General features: G+C 36.4%; 1 protein-coding gene across 4 annotated transcripts in view; it reads right to left on the bottom strand.

Moving 5' to 3' along the window:
• FGF12 (fibroblast growth factor 12) overlaps positions 1–14,032 on the bottom strand; it is a 605,063-nt gene that overhangs the window by 223,310 nt on the left and 367,721 nt on the right. For all 4 annotated transcript variants that reach the window (XM_006077304.4, XM_006077303.4, XM_044943560.2 and 1 more), the window contains one exon: positions 9,399–9,509. In XM_006077304.4, the coding sequence (XP_006077366.1) occupies positions 9,399–9,509 (111 nt within the window). The remainder of the gene's footprint in view (positions 1–9,398; positions 9,510–14,032) is intronic.

The following is a 14,032-nucleotide window of genomic DNA, read 5'->3' as shown; positions in this document are numbered from 1 at the left end:
CCAAGCAAAAGGGATTAGCATGTGCAAAAGCTCTGAGACATAAAACTATGCAATATATGTTTACTTATATCATTATATTGGCTTCCCAGGTGGCACTAGTGGTAAAGAATCCACCTGCTAATGAGGGAGACTCAAGAGACTCAGGTTTGATCCCTGGGTCAGGAAGATTCCCTGGAGAAGGAAATGGCAACCCAGCCTGGGAAATCCCATGGACACAGGAGGCTGGCAGACTACACTCATTGGGGTCACAGAAGAGTTGGACACCACTGAGCAACCATATATTAGTATATGTGAATTTTTTAAATTATTCCTCAACCTAAGTTTGATCACATAACCTGTCTAGAACTGAGCCCTGACTCTCCAGGAAACGAAATAAAAATGAAACAGATTCCACACATTTGAGATACTAGAAAGTCTGAATGTCAGTATGCTTTTCAATCTACCTGCAGAGCCGTGCTTTCTCTATTACATTAGGAATTAGGTTCCCAAAGAACTAGGTATGACAGTTCCAAGACAGAGACTACTTCATTAGCAAACGTGAACACTTCACATACAGGATGCAGAGGAGAGTGCCCCTTCATACCTCCTGCAGTGCATCAGAATCATCTGGAAGGTTTGTCAAAACACACACTGCTGAGCCCCAGCACTGAGGTTCTGATTCACAACGTCTACCATGAGTCACAAACTGCCAGACATGACTGAAGCAACTTAGCACCATGAGTCTCAAGAAAATCAATCCTGAATATTCACTGAAAGGACTAACACTGAAGCTGAAGCTCCAATACTTTGGCTACCTGATGCAAAGAGCCGACTCATTTAGAAAAGACCCTGATGCTGGGAAAGATTGAAGGCAGGAGGAGAAGGGGATGACAGAGTACGAGACGGTTGGATGGCATCACTGTCTCAATGGACATGAATTTGAGCAAGCTCCGGGAGATGGTGAAGGACAGGGAAGCCTGAAGTGCTGCAGTCCATGGGGTCGCAGAGCTGGACACAACTGACAACCGAACAACAAACAAGTTTCCTGATGATGCTGGTGCTGGAGGTCCAGGGAGTGCACACTTTAGGAACCACTAATTTAGAGTACTTTCCAGACGCTTCAGCTTAAGCACTGAGTTCTTTCACATCACAACAGTTACCACCATTAGGAACTCTGCTGCTGCTGCTGCTAAGTCACTTCAGTCGTGTTCGACTCTGTGTGACCCCATAGACGGCAGCCCACCAGGCTCCCCTGTCCCTGGGATTCTCCAGGCAAGAACACTGGAGTGGGTTGCCATTTCCTTCTCCAGTGCATGAAAGTGAAAAGTGAAAGTGAAGTTGCTCAGTCATGTCTGACTCTTCGGGACCCCATGGACTGCAGCCTACCAGCCTCCTCCGTCCATGAGATTTTCCAGGCAAGAGTACTGGAGTGGGGTGCCATTGCCTTCTCTATTAAGAACTCTACTTCTGTTAAAATGGTCCCTGTCTGTAAGCTCCTGGCAAACAAGGACTCTGACCCCTACTGGGGAGAATAATAACAACAACAATAGACAACATTTAACCAGGCTTTTGGTGTTACTTTAGGCACTTATCATGAATCACCCATTTAATCTACACAACAATTCTATGATCTATGTACTATTATTATTCCCACTTGCAACAACATGCACTATAGCCTTCCAGGCTCCTCAGTCCATGGAATTCGCCAGGCCAGAATACTGGAGTATTCTGGGTAGTGTGTAGTGGGTAGGCATTCCCTTTTCCAAGGGATCTTCCCAACCCAGGGATCGAACCCAGGTCTCCCACATTGCAGACAGATTCTTTACCTTCTGAGCCACCAGGGAAGCCCAAATAAATGGGGGAATTAAGATTTAGGTTAAATAACTAACTCCAAGGCATAGAATCTCAAGTCAGCCTGGATTCAGTTCTGGCTGTATCATGTATAACTCCCCAGATCTTTATATACACCTTGAGAATATCACATAGGAATTTGCAAACTGAAGATTTCCTGCCAGTAACATACCTTTCAGAACAAATGGTATTTATGGAAGTGGAATCTGTCGATCAGTTTTTCTGAGCACATTTACTTCTATATGAGAATTAAAGGAAAGACTATAAAAAGCTTACAGATTCTCTCTTCCTCTCATTTTGTAAAATCAGAGATTGCATAAATCCGAGAAAGTTTATGTGACTTGCGGAAGACCAACACACCATTCACCTCACAGTGCTAGGAGAAGACTAAAGATAATATACGTCCTTAGTTCTTCTAGGAATACACTTGGTGACGTAGCTCCCTTAAGATTCTTTAACCACTATATATACTGTCTATATAAATATGCCACAAATAGTCATAGAGCAGCTAGGAAAAGGATAATCTCAAATGGCTCATGTTTTACTTTACTAACCAGAGGGTAAAAGTCTTAGGGTCAAAAGGAAATACATAAAATGGTACAATGCCAAGGTTAAAAAAAAAAAGGCTGAGGAGTTATTTCCTCATGAACACATGTGAATGGGTAAACTATTCAAGGAAATAATTGGTTCTTGTTCAAGCTTGCTGCAAATATTATTTGAAGGAGCAGTTCAAGAGGGAGGGGATGTATGTATACATATGGCTGATTCATGTTGAGGTTTGACAGAAAACAGCAAAATTCTGTAAAGCAATTATCCTTCAATAAAAAAGAAATAAATGTTTAAAAATCAAAAAAAAAAAAAAAATAAAATAAAATTGAAACACATTCAACAAAAACAAATTTCTAACAAACATCCATCACTTTTCTTCTAGCTATAAAAGCCGAAAGGCAATATTTTTTCTTTATTTAAAAAAAAATCAAGTGAGGTAACTGCATTCATAAGCTAAGACTGAATATTAATTTTGCTCTTGAAAAGGCATGCCACTATAAGAGTAACAACATTACATGTACCAAAGTGTTGCTCAGAATTATATAAATAACCTTGCTTAAAGAAAATCAGCAGGATAACACACGCATTTCTTTTTTTTTCATCTGACTTGTAGGTGTGATTTCACACATACAAATTGTGATATATTCTTAAAGTATAGACAACACTAGAAGAAAATAATATCCCTATAATTAGATATGGCACAGCTTTTGATCTACCATGACTACTATAATGTACATGTTTGAGTAGGTGAAAGTGATGTCGATGTCCAGAAAGGTCCCTTGTTAAGAAGACAGAACATCTTTACAATTCTTTGTAGAATCCCTTATGCCCTTAATGATTTTCCTCAACTAACCATTTGGATCATGTTTTTGTTCATCGTTTAGCAATACAGAGCTTCTGTTGGCTTTGGCTGTGTCTATATACTTATGATTGGTGGTATCAAAACATCATATGTTTAGCATTGTATAGAAAACATAGCTGGATGAGTAAATTTTTAAATTTCCAATTGGATTCATAAAACTCAGATACAGATCTTTTTGAAATATACTTTTTATGCTGAAATCATAGAGAACTTAATACATTCATCAAATCTAAAGAAATTGTACTTGTAACTAGTAGCTAGGAACACAAAATATTAGAGGCCTAGGATCAAAAGTTAAGAAATAAAATTCAAGATTAATTAAACATAAAGAATAAAAATCAAACAATTCCTTACTAAAACATGGGAGGGTTTTTTTTCTTTTTTTTTTATTATCTTGGAATGAATGAAAGCTTTCTAAATAGAAAAGAAAAGTTGAGGGCACAAATGCATATTTAAAATAAAGTAAAATAAAGCATGGCAAAAAAATTTAGAGACAACAAAATGAGTGAAGGCATTTGCAACTCACATAACAATGAGCCAATTTTTAAAATATAGATTTCCTGCAAATGATAAAATAGACATTTAATATAAATAAATATAAACAAACATTTCATAGAAAAAGAACTGCAGATGGCTCGTAGAATATATGAACAAGTGTTCAAACTAACATATAATCAGAAAACAAAGTTTATGATTTTAGATAACAAAGAACCAAAAGTTGATAACACACTGTGTTGACTAATAAGGAAACAGCCACCCTCAGTGTAAATTTGCATGATGGAGAATTAACAGGTATCTTTCAAAGATATAAAAATCACAAAACCTTGACCAAGCAATATGTCTTTTAAGTATCTATCCAAATATGCTTGACACATGCAGAATGACTTCTGTACATGGATATTGTTTATAGCACAGTTTATATTAGCAAAATTAGAAAGAACTAAAATATATTTCAAGAGGAAACTAGGTTAAATAAAGTATCCTATTTAAATATGTCCTAGTATGGAAAAAGTCTTATAGCTACAACATTTTAATTAAAGAAAAAGTACTCAACAAGATGATGGTAGTGGTTTAGACACTCAGTCGTGTCCAACTCTTGCGATCCCATGGACTGTAGCCCACAAGGCTCCTCTGTCCCTAGGATTTTCCAGGCAAGAATACTAGACTTGGTTGCCATTTCCTTCTCCAGAGGATCTTCCCCACCCAGATATCGAACCTGGGTCTCTGGCTCTGCAGGAAGATTCTTTACCGATTGAGCTATCAGGGAAGCCCTGGTAGATAATAGACAGATATAGATATATTAATACATATATATGTATAATATTGTGTATGTTTTTAATGCACAGACTGCATCTGAAAGAATACCAAAAAATGTGGCCAAGTGGCAGAGAGGAGAAGCACAGAAAATCTCTTTTGACTGTGTTAATGCATTCTAGCCAAAGAAATACATCCACATATCTGTGGTTGAACAAAATTGGGTTTATTGACCCTCAGTAAGGAAGAAAAAGACACACCATGGCAGAACTGAGGTGTTTTAGTTAGTACAGTGTAAGCAAGGACTTCCAGATTTGGTCTCAAGTGATTTTTAAGGAGAAAAAAAAAAAAAAGAAAGCAGATTTATTCTGGGTTGAACGCTCTATGGATGCAGGTATAGTTCTATAATTGGATATCTTAATAATTCTTATCTGGATGGCAAGAAGAACATAGTTACTACAGCTTCAAAGCTGTAGCCACCCATATAAGCCAGGGTAGAGCAATATTTGATCATTTTGTAGTTTGGACAACTTTCTTGTTTTTGTCTACATTCAGATGTGATTCCAGAGTGGTCTCATTTGCATCCTGATCCATCACGGTCACAATGGCCTTTTCTGATCTGGTGTTCTATGAAACTGTTTATGTTCAACAGAAGCACACCAAGGCCTGCTGGTAGTGCCAATCCAGCTCATGGTTATAAAGCACTGTTTTACTCTTTTTCAACTGTATACCCTTTTATGTGCCTTTATAATTTTTTATCATATATTTATCTATTCGAAATAGTTTTTAAACGAATCTCAAGACTGAAGGAGACCTTTAAAGTCAGTGAGTTCTGAAACTGTCGCAACTTCCCCTCCCACACCAAAGGAGTTTTTTTTTTTTTTTTTTCCCCATAAATCCTCTACAAGTACTAGTACAGCATCTGCTTGACTATCTCCAGTTTCACCATTGTACTCATTTATCAGGCAGCTCATGCCATAGTCAAGTGGCCCTGAATATTTTTGTTCAGAGAACAAAGGGAACAATGTATTTGGTTATAATATTTGAATTGTTTTCACCCCAGCATGTTTGACCTCTTCAAATGTATCTTCTCCTATGGTAACCAGTGGAGCAGAATAATTACCTTTCTAATTTTATGTAAAATATTCCTATTAATACTCTCCCAACTGCAATTGTCTTTTTTTTGTTCCAGTGTTTCAACACTGTTTTGCATCTTTTATTATCATTACATTTGCAGAGATTTTTATCTGTTGCTGCTGACAAACCCATTTGGCTTTGTACTCAATTACATGTAATTAGTCTTTTCTTCATGAACAAAAGATCAGGTGTCCTATTAATTCAATCCAAGATGCTATGGTAAGGTTGGCTGGACCCAATGATGTCTACTGAACCAAACATCAGACTTCTGACAGATGCTCATAGTAACAAGATTTTTTTTCAAACAATCAAATGCTTTTACTCCTGCCCACACAAAGTAGAGAAAGAGAATGCATTTTAACAGCTTAGAGGTTTATAATTTTCTATTAAAAAGCATGACTACAATTTAAAGCCTTCTCTGATATTTTTACCTCAATCCACACTCAGAAAAGGTAAAAATAAAAGTAACTTGTTTTCACTGGAAATTTTTAATTAAAATATGGGGGGGAGGTATCAGAAAAAAGTACATTAGTCAAAAAAACTGGCAAAATTGGAATAAAGTCTATAGCTCAATTAATAGTACTTACCAATGTTAATTTCCTGAATTTGATAATTGTAGTGTTGTTACATAAAGTGGTGCCCATTAGGGGAAGCTGGGTGAAGTGTACACTGGAATTTCCTATGTTATTCTGTAATTTCTCTAAAGTCTAACATTATTTCAAAAGGAAATATTAAAAAATACTTAGGTGGATACACAATGATCTACAGAAACTTTTACACATATGCATAAGGACACATTAATTCATTTGTTTCATCTTGTGTTGAGTGTTTACTATGTATTAATGATCATTCTAGATTCTAGATCAAAACAAAATCTCTTCACTCAGGAAAATTATATTCTCCTGGGAAGAAGATAAAAAATAAACAGCAACAATATACATTTTAGGTCATCATAGGAGCTATAAATAGAAAAAAAACGGGGGTAGCAGAACAGAAAGGTAAAGGTGAAATGTTTAATTTTATTAAGGATGGCCAGGGAGGCTTCTTCAACATCTACAAGATATATTTTAGCAGCACTGTTTGTAATTGCCTTAAAATATAAATGCTTATTATCCATCAAAAAGAGAATGGATAAATGTATTTTGGTATGTTCATGCAATGGGATACTTTACAAAAATGAAAATGAATGATATAAAGCAAATATATCACCATATATGCATTGGATGACCATGATATTGGGAGGAAAATACATAAAATTATATATGATAATGTTCCTCTTAAAAAAGTTTAAAACCATGCAAAACAATGTCACGAACGATGTATATAATATATGCATCATGTATATATGAAAAATGTACTTGTAAACCTGCATGGAAATAAACAAAAAAAAAGTCAAATTCAGGATAGTTGTTATACCTGGTACTGAAGGGGAAAAGTAGACTCCACCATTTCGAAAGAGCATACTGGGGCTTCAGATGTAATGATGTTTTTAACTAAATGTTAAGCCAAGGGTTGGGTATCCAAATGAATTTATTAAGTCTTATTATGTTGTATATTTAAGCTCCTTTTAATACCAACCTGTCAATTAATGTATGCAGTAGTTTATTTGAATAAAATATAAGATATTTTAAATTTGTGAACTTAGTTTCTAAAAGTATGTGACCAAATGCAGTACCCAGTGTGTGTGTCATGCATAATGCTATTATGCCCATAAATACACACATATATAATACATACACATCTGTTTGTGTATAAATGTATATATTTACATGTGGTTATAGATCTACATTAGCCACTGACCCAGCATTTGGAGAGAAAGCACTTTCAACTATTTTTCTAGAAAAATAGTAAGTGTTTCTGTTAGTGGACTCCACACTTTCACCTCTCTGCCATTGCTCTATGATAAATGTCATGCATTCACAGGACAGCTGTCTGGGTTACAGTTGCATCCTATTAAACTGAGTATGGCTATTTGGCTCACTTGAATCTATCTTCATAAATTTATAATTTTTCAATCTTTTTTTAAGTTGGGTAGCTGGTGCTGACAGAGGATATTAATGCTTTCATCTCCAGCCACCTTATCTTATAGAAAAAGAAACCAGATCAAGGGATACCTCAGAGACAGCAGGGGGTGACACAGCTAAGTAACATCCTTGGTTCTTTCCATCTATACTTGTAGCTTCACTAAATTTGCATTCAAGTTGAGATGCAATAAATGGAAATTATACATGGAGAGGAGAGCATCCTCATTCATCTGGACTCAGGGAAAATCTTAAATCACTTAAAGAATGCATTTCCACAAACACAAACCAACAATGCAAAACACAATAAGTAAATCAACTCCTCAGCAGAAAATGGGCTGAAATTCTCTATAATAAGATCTTTCCTTTATTGTAATTCATATTTTGTAACATGTAACATTAAGTAAACAAAGAATAATTTAGAAGGGGTGGATAGGAGCATTTTCACACTCTAGGGATCATAGAACTTTCCTCAGATCTATATTTTTCCCTGGTGGCTCAGATGGTAAAGAATCTACCCAAAGTGCAAGAGATCTGGTTTCAATCCCTGGATTAGAAAGATGCCTTGGAGAAGGGAATGGCTACCCCACTCCAGTATTCTTTCCTGGAGAATTCTATGAACAGAGGAGCCTGGTGGGCTACAGTCCGTGGGGTCGCAAAGAGTCGGACATGACTGAGCAACTAACACTTTCACCATAAAATATCAAGCTTTTAGATTACCTTCTTCAGTTGGACAGAATGTCAATCTGACCACAAGGGAAAGAAAGAAAGAAAGTGAAAGAAAGTCTGATCAAAAAAACCACATCTATCAGAAGACAACTCAATTGGGTATAGATTTAATGAGCATTTACTATGTGACCAGTGACCAGTAATAAAGATCTAGCAGTGTATACAGACAAACTTTGGGAAACAATATAATGTCCTACATATTTTTAGAATAATAGGAATTTCCTCCCCAGGTACCTATATATGATTATGCAGAAACCGAAAGGTACCATGAGAGTGGTCATTCCTGACTCTGAGGCTTATATTAAAAATGCTTCTTAAATGCAATTACACTCTGTCAGACTTTGATGATTTGGTAATTATCAAGCTTGTCAGCCCTATAGTTAAATTAGTTAAACATTATTTCCAGAGATGTCATCAATAATCTTTTAATACTTGCATTTCATTTCAAAAAATTGTAAACAAAATTGCAGTTCAGTACTGATATTTATCATCTTATTATCATATAAACTGCAAAATATAATATTTTAATATAGTTTTCTTTTTAAATCAATAAATTTGGCCTCAGTCAAGATAAAATAACATGTAATATACAAATGTATATATTCAATATTTACTTTGAGAAGTAATTTTTGTCTTCCAGAAATGATGTTCTAAGACTTATTATGGTATTTTTACTATTTGGTTCTAGGATTAAAACACTACCTTGAGCTAGAAGGTAGCCTTGTTTCCATGAATACTTAACATCATTCTGACTACAAACAATGGAATGAGAGGAAATTCTTGTCCACTGAGCAGTCAGAACTCCTTCAAGCCTCCTACCTTCTTATTGAATACATAAGCTCTATACATTACTGTCTCTTTGCTATAAGAATCATACCAAAAAGGACAAAGAAAAAGACAACTAGCTTACTAGTAGTTGAACAGTTCCAAAGGCAGCCTGGCCGTGCTTTAAGTCTAAGAGACACTAAGCCATACATCTGATTGTAACTGGATTGCATGAAGCTAATGTTCCTTACTGTAGTCGCTGTTTTCGTCCTTGGTCCCATCGATGGTACCATCTGGGTGCATCTGCAGGAAATATCCCTGCTGGCTGAATAACCTTGTCACAATTCCTTTCAGCTGGGGTTCTGCAAAACAAAATGAAATGATTATTCAAGTTTTTATTTGGTTTGCAAAAATGCACACTTGCAAATTATCAAAAACATCCCCTAAGTCAATGCATAAATGCCAATGGTTTAAATACTGAAGTAACTATTTGGAAAGGAGGAATTTTGGTAACATAGCTTTACTTTTTCTTCTTTCTAAAGGCAGATCCATAATATTATGCAACAGTAAGCCAAATGTAAATGAATAAAAGTGAAAGTGAAAGTCACTCATCGTGTCTGACTCTTTGTGACCCCATGGTCTGTACAGTCCATGGAATTCTCTAGGCCAGAATACTGGAGTGAGTAGCTTTTCCCTTCTCCGGGGGATCTTCACAACCCAGAGATCGAACCCAGGTCTCCCACACTGCAGGCTGATTCTTTTACCAGCTGAGCCACAAAGGAAGCCTAAATGAATAAAAGCTAATTATGATTAGGAAAATACAGAGGTGTGCTAAAAAATGAGTTATTCTTCTCCCTTGTGTGTCTAGTGTCTGGCTTCAATATACCACCAAGCTTGTGGTACCATTCCAGAATACTGTTCAGACCAAACTGCCAGTGTAATTCCTAAGCTTTCAGCAGTCATAATCGGCTCCTGGAAGACTTCTATTTCTGCTGAATGATAACTATCTATCAGAAACCCCTGGTTTTAAAATTCTAATCAAATTCAGTCTTGGATGAGATCCATAGAATAAAGTTAAACCCTCCATGGCCATGAGATGTCACTGGAAAGTATGTGGAAACAGATTTCACCTTCAGTAAATACATCACCAGAGTAAGACCCAATACCATGTAAGTCATTTTTCCAGTACAAAAAATAAATAAAAATCAAGCCATATATATTTCTGTAAATATTTCAAACTAGATGTGGTCTTTGGCTTTTAAAATTCCCTACACCCTAATACCATCAAACTGATCTTTGTATAACACATTTGAATTTTTGTATACCCACTAACCATAAATATTTAAAGCTTTCTCACTGTGGTACTAGCTGCAGCAACAATCTATTTTCTACAATATCACCACCATCTTTGTCTCTACTTTAGTGTTTGGTAAAAATTAGATTCCTGCAGCACATTTATAGGGGGCTTCACAGGTGGCTCAGTGGTAAAGAAGCCATCTGCCAATGCGGGAGATGCGGGTTTGATCCCTTGGTCAGGAAGATGCCCTGCAAAGGAAATGGCAACCTGCTTCAGTATTCTTGCCTGGAAAATCCCATGGACAGAGGAGCCTGGCAGGCTACAGTCCATGGGGTAGCAAAGAATCAGACAGGAATGAGCGATTGAGCACATACACACACAAACATGCACCATATTTACTGTCCTAATTATTCCATTAAAATTAGTAGTAAAAGAAAAATGCTGCTTCTGTTGACAAAAAAAATGAGGTAAGGATGGAACTCGTATGATTGGTGATGTAGTTATGCATTATCTTCAAAAGAGCAATCAAAGAATTTCAACTGAGAGTCAGTTCCTTCACCAACTTATTAAACCAATAATAATTCAGATCTCTTTTGGGTGGGGGGGGGCAGGCGATATGCTAAATACTGTGTGTTAAACTAAACACATGTATTGATGGTTGAATCTAAATAAGAGTTCCAGTTAAGGATTCAGTGCAACAAACTCTTTGGGAACGGACCTGCTCCCTATGACCATCATGTCTTTTACACCTACAACTAGATCACACATACTTGGGAATGCGAGGCAATGCCTGTATAAACATATCTTCTCCAAAGCAGTCCTAAAAGTAGAAAAGATGCCCCTCCCAAAAAAAAAAAAAAAAAAAAACAGGTAATTATGAAGCAGGGTATTAAAGAGAACTAAACTGGAAAGTAGGCATTCTGATTGATAACTGTGTATTAACACTGTGGGTTAAATAAATTCAATATATTTAAAATGTGTAGGCATTACATAAACTGGGGCTCTGTAACAACCTAGAGGGGTGGGGTGGGGAAGAAGATGGCAGGGATATTCAAGAGGGTGGGGGACATAGGTATACCAATGGCTGATTCATGTGGATGTTTGGCAGAAACCAACACAATACTGTAAAGCAATTATCCTTCAATGAAAAATAAATAAATTTAATTAAAAAATAATAATTTGTATGCCTTAATTTCCTCACCAATAAAATCTGGAAGGTAAAGTAAGTGATTTCTAGGTCCCTTCTATGATTCTCTATTGATGTTGAGCAACTATGACTTAAAGTCTCTTTGACTTGAGAATCTTCTTCAAGTCTAAAGAGTGCCAGAAATCAAACCACAGATTCATTCTGAATGTGTTGTTTCCATGCGTGCCCCCCCCACCACCCCCAACAAGGGATATGTAGGAGAGCACATATTGATAGCTAGCTAACCTCAATGCAAAAATATATATTTGACCCCTACCACCTATCAAACCCTACCAACCTTCTCAGGCTCAGTTCCAAATCACTTCCCCCAGGAAGACTTGGCTATTATTAAGTGTGAGTCACTTTTATAATCAGAGGAAATAAGAATGTCTGAGCTTCTTCCATAAGGCTAACTGGTTGACAGGTAAACACTACTGCGGTACATTCAACTCTAGATTTGCACTCAGGAGGCTCAGCTGTGAACCACAATTGCTGTGGGGTCTTGAGCAAGTCACTTAGTATCTGAGGCTATTCTCCTACCTGTATAACAGGAAAAAATAATTCTTATGCTATCTATCAACATTTAGAATTTCAGATGAATAAATAAATGTAATAGTGTGAAATGAAAAGCCCCATAATAATATAAACTCTAATTAAGGTCTAATTTTTCAACCCTGAAAATTGAGGAAACAGTTTAAGTGAGATAAAGGGAGCATTTTACTAATAGACTTACTAATAGTCTCCTGATTTGCATTTTAGTAAAATATTAATTGAGTTCTTAATGTCACTAAAGTAACCAAAAGACTAACAGCAGATGATAGAAAAGGACAGAAGGAAGGAAAGGGACAACTGTCTTATAATTCATATTTTATTTCTAATAAACTTGATCAGATCACGTTGAGAAGTCATGTTTTGGCTGGTAATGAGACGCATGGCAGCTGAATCATTAATATCTGAAAATAATTGTTTTTGTTTTTGTTTTTTTTCCATGCTCCTCTTTCTGAAGTGGTAATTAAGCACTTCTTTTGCTTTGGTGACGCTATCTCTTTTTTGGGACCCTGTGAATTCAGGTTAGTAACTCCTGTTCAAGATAATGAGCATTGAACTTGTACATCAACCTTGACTGCCCAGAAGCAGTGCCAGAACAAGGTCAGAGTCTGGGTTTTAATTATATGATGATTTATGAAAGTGAATGTTTTACACTATAGCTGTTTCAAAGGAGATCTGATCATCTATTAAACAAATGCTCTGAACCTAGGATGTGTCATAGAAAGCAGTATGGCCTGCCTGACAGGGCTATACCTTTATTATCATCAAACCCTATCAACCTTTCCAGGCTCAGTTCAAAATCACCTCTACCAGGAAGATGTGGCTGTCATAAGGGAGGATCACTTTTATAATTGGGGGAATAAAAGAAAGTGTTTTGTTGTATTTTAAAGAAAGAGGTTTAAAAATGAGACCATTTTTTGGGACATCTAACATTCTGGGTGCATTCAATAAACATGCTTTATATTTTTCCGACTATGCTTAGGGATCTAGCAAATCAGTAAGACCCATGCTGTCCTCAGGGAGCACCTAATCTAATGCATGAAACATACATATATATATAATACTAGTGTGGATAACTGTTAAACTATGAATGGAAGCAGAGTGGCATGATACCATAAGGAGCAAGGGACTAATTCTGTCTTGAGGTTTGGTGAAGGCACCTCATCTGTCACTTGAAGAGTAAATGCACTTTCATAGGCAAAGAACCCAGAGGAAGAGCACTGCAGACAGACAATGGGTAAAGGGAAAACTAGCATGGCAGACTTTGGGAATGACGCAGAATCTGGCCCAGGTATAACATATGGCAGAAGTTTCCAAACGCTGACATGTAAGTTAACTGCCTATTCTCAACAAATGTTCATAGGTCAACAGTGAAATAAGAAAAATAAGGTCAATGGAATAAGTTTTATTAAGCTAATTTTATATTCAATTTATATGCTTCTCCTTGATTCTAAGATTCTGTTTTCCATTATATTTTCATTTTTTAATGAAATGATGGCTATATTATTAGATGGTGAGAAGACCATTTTATTATTAGATGGGTTTGGTTTATTCCCTTTTGTACTCTGAAGTAGTGTAGCAAATACTGCTAGATTTTCTCCAAAATCCATTTCCTCTTTTTCCTGGGCACCCAGCTAGACCATATGTCCTAGCTTCGCTTGCAGTTAGGTTTGGCAGATGAATGAGTGTCATATGGAATGTTAAGTGGAAGTGATGTGTGCCATTTTCAGGCCAAGGCTTTTAAAAGCAAACATTCTCCTCCACATTTTCCCTTCCTTATTGCTGGCTGGATTTAAATGACAAAGCCCTAGAAGATGTCAATAAAATAGGAGAATTCTGGTGGAAAAAAAGAC

Source organism: Bubalus bubalis, chromosome 1 (genome assembly GCF_019923935.1).
Source record: "Bubalus bubalis isolate 160015118507 breed Murrah chromosome 1, NDDB_SH_1, whole genome shotgun sequence".
Taxonomy (NCBI): Eukaryota; Metazoa; Chordata; class Mammalia; order Artiodactyla; family Bovidae; genus Bubalus; species Bubalus bubalis.
The sequence above is the reverse complement of the archived record's forward strand: the minus strand, read 5'-3'. Positions and strand labels throughout refer to the sequence as shown.